General features: G+C 33.7%; 2 protein-coding genes across 2 annotated transcripts in view; one reads left to right on the top strand and one right to left on the bottom strand.

Annotated features, from left to right (window-relative positions):
- The window catches only part of LOC107739550 (epiplakin-like), a 16,060-nt gene extending 13,104 nt beyond the window's left edge, over nucleotides 1–2,956 (bottom strand). Inside the window, exon 1 of the mRNA XM_016551700.1 lies at nucleotides 2,907–2,956. The gene's annotated coding sequence lies outside the window, so the exon portion shown is untranslated. The remainder of the gene's footprint in view (nucleotides 1–2,906) is intronic.
- Nucleotides 2,957–3,576: 620 nt separating this feature from the next.
- Nucleotides 3,577–9,286, top strand: LOC107739603 (nesprin-1-like). Its single transcript, XM_016551764.1, has 5 exons — nucleotides 3,577–3,645; nucleotides 7,800–7,946; nucleotides 8,024–8,178; nucleotides 8,272–8,419; nucleotides 9,245–9,286. The coding sequence occupies exons 1-5, from the start codon at nucleotides 3,577–3,579 to the stop codon at nucleotides 9,284–9,286; spliced, it is 561 nt and encodes a 186-aa protein (XP_016407250.1).
- The last annotated feature ends 265 nt before the right edge of the window (nucleotides 9,287–9,551 follow it).

Below are 9,551 nucleotides of genomic sequence, written 5' to 3'. Positions count from 1 at the left end.
CCCTTACGAAAAAGAAGTTTATTCAAGTGTGCTATTAGAATACTTCTTTTAAACTAAAAAATAGGAAAGTATACTTTTAGTCTAAGTACTTTTTATGTACTTCTCAGAAATATACTTAAAATGACATTTAAGTATACTCAGAGGCGGACTTAACCATTAGGCAAAGGTAGGCGACCGCCTTGGGCCCCCTAAAATGCTTTTTATATGCGAGATGCACGTTCAGTGCGGACGCGCAAGTGGTTGCTCTGGTGTTCATTACCACGACAACCGTCTGTTTGAACGTGTTGAACGTGTTTCTTAGCAAAAGTAGGGCGATGTAGAAAATGGAGACGGAATCTATTCATAATTACTGTGTATCATTTTTAGTTTATTGAATTTAGCTTTCGCTTTAAAGCCTTATTTTAGTTTTTAGATTGCAATGTTACAATCATGGCCGGACTTACCATTGGGCTTGAATGGGCTGCAGCCCAGGGGCCCCGCCTTAACCCGTTTACATTTGTTCAGTTATGTGCCAGTCAGAAATTATTAGTCGCATTTCAACAGCGCGCACGGTCCAGCCGGGGCTAACAACTTCCAGCTTCCAACTACGACATTCGAAGCCATAATCAAACAGCATAAACTGGAATTTATGATTTTTTTTCACATAGAAAAAGGACACACATATTAAATCATGTCTGCGCTGCGCCGAATTGCCAATTAATTTGTGATCACATGGCTACTTTAAACGGTTCCATTAAGCCTTTAGCCCAAAAGAGCGCACATTTACAAAGATAATGATAAATTCTCACATGTTACTTCCAGCTTCCAACTACGACATTCGAAGCCATAATCAAACAGCATAAACTGGAATTTATGATTTTTTTTCACATAGAAAAAGGACACATGTATTAAATCACGTCTGCGCTGCGCCGAATCGCCGGCCAATTAATTTGTGATCACATGGCTACTTTAAACGGTTCCATTAAGCCTTTAGCCCAAAAGAGCGCACATTTACAAAGATAATGATAAATTCTCACATGTTCACGCCTCACTTCTTTACAGAGGATGATTCTATATTATATTAATGGTCCACTAAATTAATCTGAAGAGTTTTGAGCGCTCTCTCCCGTTCAAAGACTATAGAATACCCTAATATCTTGCAGGGACTTTGTCCCGTCTCACTACCTCCACACAAAGTGGAGCAGAAATTTTATCAAAACGATTAAAAAAATTAAAATAGCCATTTACAGGGTTCGTACGGTCATGAAAAACACAGAAAGCTTTGGAAAAGTCGTGGAAATGTATTTTACAAATCTCTATATAATAGAATATATGTGTAATCACGTCCTGAATCTCGGTGCGGAATTGCACATTTTGGTTTTACTCATTTTCGCAGGTTTCGCAATTCGCACGTTTGGAAAATTCCCGCAAACATTTATTTAATATACAATGTAGGTTAGATGAGTTAAAAAAAATCACACAAAATATCAGATTAAGTCAATCGTTTGAAAACAGCGTGAGTGGTTCAGCTGTCTCCTAATATGTTAACTGCATCATCGAATGTCAATCAGTTTGTAGCGGAGGTTTCTGTTGCAGCTGAAACTAGTACTATTTCTTCAAGATAAATATAAAAAATTGGATTATAGTCAAATACATTATTTAGCAACCAATAATGGGTTGTATTCATTAAAATCACTTTAATACTATGTGTAAATGCATAAAATAAGCCTTGAATATATTCAATATATACTTTTTTAATTGAATATATACTTTTTCAGTGAATTTTAGATCCACTATACTGACTTTGATATGTCACTATTTTAATGATTTTATAACAAGGATGTGACATCCTTGTGTAAACTGAATGTTTTATGCAAATTATTCTGCAAGTGATGTTTGCTTTAAATGATATCTTAGTTATGAAGTCTCTCTGCTGAAGTCAGCCATGAATAGCATTCTTCTAGCAAAGAGCAAGTAGGGGGGGGTTAACCCTTACAAAAAAAAAAAAAAGGCTGCTAATGGCCTCTTCCTGTCCAAATTTCTTGGATGCAGACGGTGTCAGTGTCAGGTATAGATAAGGACTTCTGAAACCATAAAGTCACAAGACTCTGACACTTTCTTTCTTAAAGAACCCTCAGGTCATTATAAGGATTTTATTGTATTTTATTTTATTTTTTTACTGAATCATAAAGGTATTCTAATGCAGATTGTAATTCTGTTTTTCAAACTTTTCATACCAAAATTTTACATTATAAGACCTGGTCATGGACAAATAGTATAATGCATAATAATGCACTGTGACACATTTTCAAGTGTTTTAATGCATTCTACTATTTTTTTAAATACTTGTCAACATACAACTTATTCAGTGTGCAGTCATTTCTTGATGCATTATATATATAGAGAAAGCCTTACTGTACTTCTGTAATTCTGTAGATAGCCCATTTACTTGCCCCACAACTATGAAGTACCAGGCAAAGTTATTTATTGCAACACTGTTGTACTGTGGCAACACCTGGCTTATGTTTTAGCCTTCTTCATTTGAAAGTCACTTTTGAGAAAAATGTCTAAATGCATCATGTAAATATTTGACCAGTTCTTTAATCATCTAAGAAGTACATTACTTTATATAATCATCCCTGTTCAAAGGTGTCCATGTCTGCACTGTCTACAAATATTTGCCCTTTCATAAAGCATTTATTTCTTTATTGCTAAAAGGTGTGATCAAACAAGTGAGCATATGGTAAACATAACATTTCATAAGAGCATGAATTATGGAACACGCATTGTTACCTGAAAATCCTTGCTCTACATTAAGTTAACACTGCTACCATTTTAAAGTAAATGACAATACAATTACAAGAACAATCTTTAGATTGTTATCTGAGACCACAAAAAGTTTTACAACTACTTGAAATCATTCTTACCTCTTTTGGTTGTTTTTGCTGGAAGCTTCAGTCGGGATCCTGTTAGAGTCCAGTTAAGGCTGTGTTTTTCTGCTCACTAATGGTTGATGTGGGTCAAGCACACTGTGAACCCTCAGTGAAAAACTGAGCATGTTTCCTTCCTTTCCTCTGTTTAAAATATCAGTCAGGGCCAAACTCCACCCTCAGGAACACTCCCCTCCCTCGGTGGAGATAAAACAAATACCTTGCAGCCAAATGAAGGAATAGCTCTCTCCTTATTGAAAAAATATGCGCAGAAACCCAAAGCATATACAGTAGCAGTAATTAAAAACTGAATTCATATTAACCATATTTTTTAAGTCAGCAAAGACTGAATTTTGTGTATGTTACTTTAAATGGGGTTATTAGGGGAAATAACTGACTGCCAGTTTTTTTCTCTTTCTCTGTCTCTCTCTCTCTCTCGCTCTCTCTCACTCCAGTGCATTCACAATTGGTGGCTGACATTTCAGACTGTGGTAGAACAATGTATCAAGCTCATGTTCAAACTTATTATGAAAACCTATTCTCATTAATGATTTTATCATTACATTTCGTTAGTATTCTCTCAAGTTTGTGCACAGTTTCTGTTAGTCATTTCCAATGATGTAATATATATTGCATGTGGTGTCTTATCTCTGTTGTCACAGAAGGCATGGTCATTGAATGGGATCCTGCTCGACCTGCAGCTTTGGGGTTTCTGGTGCAAATGTCCTTGAATAAGGCAAGTATCACACATAAAGGCAGTATTACAGAACTTGACAGTATTATTATATCGTATACTGCTTATTCAATGCACCAGTGTAAAGAACAGATTTAAGTAGAATAGATTTAAAACCACTCCCATTCAAAAGTTCAGGTAGGTAAGATTTGAAAAAAGTTTTTTTTATTAAATAAGTCTCCTAAGCTTACAAAGGCTGCATTTGTTTGGTCAAAAATATAGTAAAAAAAATAGTAATATTGTGAAATATTATTACAATTTAAATGAACTGTTTTCTATTTTAATATATTTTAGAATGTAATTCATTCCTGTGATTGCAAAGCTGTAACTCCAGCCTTCTGTTTCTGTTTCCTCCTACATGTTTCACAATACATGTTGCAGTAATGGATGAGAAACACCGCATTGTATTGCATACTAGGTCTTATCTCTGATTCTTGGTGGGGACAATTTCAGTGGGCATAAAATGAGATCCTGTTCTACCTGCCGCTCTTGGTTTTTGGATAAACATACCTCAAAGAAAACAAAGATTCCAGGTTAAGATGGACAGACCATTAATAATGTCACACATTAGTGTAGCTTTGTTTAGACTTGTTAGGTTGCTGAAAAAAATTTAATCATAATTTTTTGGTTTCTGATAAACACTTTTATCTAAGCAATTTCTGCACAGATCTGTGAGGCATTTATGGGAATTAGTAACAGAAATCATTCTACATTGTTGCAATTCATGCTGAACTAATCTAAACCCTCAGGGAAAGTCAGATCTTGTAATTATCTTAATGTGCATGTACGGAAATGATTTTGTAATTATTTTCATGGAGCCGCACAGGCAGAGCTTTGCCAAAGTGAAAGGTGAGGTTGTGTTTTATGCATGGTTGCGGTTTGAGAGACTTGTAGGACTATAGATTCAAGTGTTAATACCAGTTTCGCTGTGTGGCAATTCCTTTTGTTAGAGATGTTCCCAATCACCGCATACATGCTCAAACAGTTCCAGAATTCTTGAGTACTTAAGATGTCTCATTTCTCTTTCTGATTACTCAGTCCATCCCACATTTATAATGCAGATGCAGCCAAGAGGAACTGACAAAACAACTCTGTAAGACTTGGCCAAAAGAAGGTGTGGCAGTTTTACAGTCTGAAGTAGTAGTTTTCATTCCTTGGAAGAAAAAAATCCTTGATAAGATTTAGGCCTCATTTGCCATTTTCCACCAAAAGAGGGTGTGAATTATTTTTGTTTTTAAACAAACGGTCACTGAGGTTCTTAATGTTGCATGGGCCGTTATATATATAGCATACTGTTGCATTATTTTTATATATATCTATATAGCATTTAAAAATTAAAAAGACAAAATGCATTATGTAACACTAAAAACAATTAAAAGTTTAATGAAATCATTAAAAAAAAAAAAAAGTAGAAAAAAATTCCATAAGGGGTAGATTAATCCTTAAGGAGATGAAATGATAATGGGTATTCATAAACGTATTCATAAATTGTTCTACAATCAACTGTATATCAACAACAGATTATCAAAATTATGGGACTTTAATTATATTTAGCCAAGCCATAGTCATTATTTAAAATTATTTTAATAATAAATATAATTGTTTTGGATAATAAATTCATGAAAGTAAATGCTTCATAGGGTTGCTACATATTCTAAAGCGTTTCAGTCATATCTTCCCTGGAAATCTCTTGAACAGTCTTGAAAATATAGCTGAATAGTTGACTAAGTTGATAACTGAAAACTGACATTTTTATTATTAATGTTGTTGCATTGAGTTTCCTGATTACCAAAGCCTTCAGAATACAAACAGTTGAATTGCAGTGCAAGTGTTTTCTGAATGTGCAAAGAAATTAGAATAATACAAACAACTTACTTAAGACATAGTTCAAAACTTAGCTGTTCATTAGTCAACACAGCGCTCCAGCTATACAGTGTTTCTCAACAGGGGTTACGCGTACCCTCGTGGTCCGTCACGTAATTGCAGGGGGTTTGTAGAATCGTTACAAAAATGTTTGAAACATTTTTTTTAAATTATTATTATCATAAACCGACACGCTATTTTATTGTATATTGACATTAATTTAATGATCAAAAACAGTAAATTTTAGGTTAAAGTTCAAGTAACTGTAGGTGTGTTTTATATTTGCTGCCATTTTTAAACATTCGCGTGAACAGCTCATAGGAGAACAGAGCAGCCACTACCCTTACAAAAATTAACCATGGTTTTACTACAAAAAAAAAATAAAAACATGCTTACTATTGTTAAACCATGGTAACCACAGTTTTTCATGCGCCTGTCAATTTTGAGATTTTGGGCTTTTTGGCTTTCCATAAAGTGTTCATAAGGACTAGTGGAAAGAAAACATCCAAAAGACACTGTTAATTGTTTCTTTTATTGCACTTTTATAGCACTATCTTTTTGTGTCAATAGATTTCAATTACAATACATATTTTTAAAGGCCATTTTCTCAAAATGAGTTTATTTTTTTTTCATACACTGAGCCATAAATCTCTACTTTAGTAGCACTTACACACACCAAACTTTACATTTTTATTCCTGTCTATATTCTGAAGGTTTTTACAGAGGGATTTGTTCATATATAATTTGCTTGATTATATACAACATTTTATTCCCCCCAAAAGTGTGAAAATACATTGTTTTCTGGCTGTTCAAAGATTTTTCTGAATTATGGAGTGCAAAATTCCCTCTGTAAAAACGTTTGCCTCTAATATGTCAAAAAAAAAATTAAACAAGAATTTTGAAACTGACTTCATCCAGTGTTCAGATTTTTGTACTAGAAATGTTTTCAAATTAGAGCATATTTCATTAAATAATGCCTCATTTGCATATTTAGACATAACATTTTAGAAAACTTGCAATACAAAAAATGTTTGCAATTATCAATGTAATCAATCAACTGGGCAAGTAAGGTGATAACTATTGGTTAATATTTTTACCCTATTTACCTGCAGTGTCTCGCCTTAACCATGGTTTTGCTACACTAACCAGTTTAACCATGGTATTTGTGGAAGCAAATTAGTTAATGTGTGGAAAACCTTGCAGAGTTATGAAACCTGAATAGCAGCAATGGCAGGATTAATTCCCCTTGTTTTGAAATGAAATCTTCTAGCACATCTGGGTGTGGAGTTCAGGTGTCCACATTCTTTAGGTCATTTTAATATAGCGTTCAAGATGGTATCAGTTATAGAGAAAACTACGTAATTCAGTTTCAGTAAAGATAGAGAAAAGGATGGGAGGTGAAGCTGTTTGGGGTGTGCAAATAATTGCTAATAGTTAGTTGTGATGAGGTTTTTATATCATTTTACATTGTGATTTTACAACCAAACCTGTTAATTGCAGACTTTGATATTTGCAATGCAAGCAAAACTTTGACAGTGAGAAGGGAGTTTTGGTAAGTGTTCGGGTGGAGATAAAGCTAGAAGACTGCTTTAAATATTTAAGGCAAAGCTCAGAAATAATTTCTGTATTAAACTGCATTATTAAATAATTAAAACACACATCAAATGTGTAAACAATAATTAATGCATGTTTTGATGACAAGGTATGAGGTTTTACCTGTTTCTTTTGGCTCAGTCAAGTATGTTGGTTTCTTGATTTTATATGCAAATATGGTTTAAAAGAAAATTACTAGCATTTCTTTATAATTCTTGTGATTAAGGACATTGTGTGTGCAGTCTTCAGTGTCACATGATCCTTTAGAAATCATTATTATACTGTATGCTGATTTAGTGCTCAAGAAACATTTCTTTTTATTATCGCTTAATATTTTAGTAGAATTTTTTAAAGAATTCTTAGATGAATAGAATGTTCAAAACAACAACATATATTTAAAATCGATATCTTTTGTAACATTATGCTAAACCGTACTGTTATTTGTGATTAATTTAATGCTTCCTTGCTAAATAAAAGTATTTATTTCCTTCAAAAATAATAAAATAAATCTTCCTGACCCCAAACCTGCAAATGGTAGTGTGTATTTTGAATGAAATAATATAGTGTTTTTAATAAAATAATTTTCACACTATCCTTTCATAGTTTTGACACTCTTTGTGACATTTTGTCACTTTCACAGATGCCAGACTGTAAAGCCTGTCAAGTATAAATGTGTTTTTTTTCTCCTTCCTTTCCTCAAGGTGGGTATGAGGGACTATGAGGGGTTTAGTAAGGAGTTACATTCTCTGAGCCACTGGTCAGAAGAAGCTGAGAAGGTTCTGAAGGAACCAGACCCAGTCGGTTCTCCAGATGTCTCATCTGTGCAGGAACACATGGAAAAACTTAAGGTGAAATTAGTTTTTCTGTAAAATTATAGGGTTGTATAAACACTTTTGAACTTTCTCATATGTATGTGTGCCTGTAGACCCAAATGTTAAAGCTGAGCAGTCTTTCTCCTGATCTGGAACGTTTGAATGAGTTGGGTTATCAGCTTCCCCTCAATGATAATGAAATCAAGCGTCTGCAGAACCTAAACAGGAGCTGGTCGTCTAACTCTGCTCGCACAATAGAGAGATTCAGGTATGTGTGGTTACTGCGGATCTATGGTAGATTTTCAATTTCTTCTCTAAAAGTGTGTAATGTTCAGTTGTCTGCATCTCTATGTATGTGCAGTAAATTGCAAGCCCTGGTATTGCAAAGACAGACCTTTTTGGAGAAGTGTGATGCTTGGATGACCTTCCTTAACCAAACAGAAGAGAAACTGGCCGCTGAGATTTCTGGAAACTACCAGAGCCTACTAGACCAGCAGAGAGAGCATGAGGTACTGATAGAAAAAAATACTTTTTTTAAAATAACTACAACTAAAGGCCTGTTCACATCAAATGAAAAGCCGCATTTACATTACCATTCAAAAATTTTGGGGTCAACAAGATTTTTTTTGTTTTTGTTTTTGAAAGAAGTCTCTTATGCTCATCAAGGCTGCATTTATTTGATCAAAAATACAGTAAAACTGTAATATTTTGAAACATTATTACAATTTAAAATAACTATTTTCTGTTTTAAAATTTATTCCTGTGATGGCAAAGCTGAATTTTCAGCATCATAACTCCAGTCTTCAGTGTTACGTGATCCTTCAGAAATTATTCTAATATGCTGATTTGCTGCTCAACATTTTTTTATTGTTCTTATTAGGACAATTTTGACCCCAGCATTTTTTCTGTCAATATTCAGTTTTTATTTCAAAACTCAAACCTTAATAAGATGGCTATATTAATAAGCTTTTTCAGTTTAAAAATGATCAAACTATGCAGCATAAAATGCATTGGGTCATAGTTTAATTACCTACTTTATGCAACTGCTCTACTTTTTGTGTGTGTGTGTGTGTGTGTGAATAGCTTGAGGGGGTTTGTAACCAATCCAGTACAAAACCTGTCACATAGCATGACAAACACGTTCTCTTCCCTAAGGCAAATGTCTCAAAGTTAATGGATTTAAAACATTACATAAATTATGTATAGATTTATTTAAACCCTTAAGTTAAGAAATGTAATGCTACTTCATTTGGTTTTAATGCTGAGGGTTGACATTAATGCCATTCTGCTGTGTATTTTCACTGTTTCAGTGATACTTGATTGTTTTTCCTAAGGATGTGACTAACTACCAAGGAGTTGACAAAAGGGTAAACTGACACTGTACAGCAGATATTTAATATTTATTTACAGTAGGATATTAACATTTCATCTCGTAAATACCATACTCAGATCATGCATTCAATATCAGAACAGTTTCAAATATACCTTTTAAGTGCCTCAAAAAGCTTACTTTAAACAAGGTTTTGCTGAGTATAACTGCTCATATTGCATCATTTTAATCATGTTAGTATGAGAAGCAGAAGATAGGAAAATATAACTAAAATTGAAATAAAATGATTTACAGTACAGTGAAAAAACATC

The sequence above is a fragment of the Sinocyclocheilus rhinocerous genome, unplaced genomic scaffold, assembly GCF_001515625.1.
Source record: "Sinocyclocheilus rhinocerous isolate Xijiao unplaced genomic scaffold, SAMN03320098_v1.1 scaffold314, whole genome shotgun sequence".
Classification (NCBI taxonomy): Eukaryota; Metazoa; Chordata; class Actinopteri; order Cypriniformes; family Cyprinidae; genus Sinocyclocheilus; species Sinocyclocheilus rhinocerous.
The sequence above is the reverse complement of the archived record's forward strand: the minus strand, read 5'-3'. Positions and strand labels throughout refer to the sequence as shown.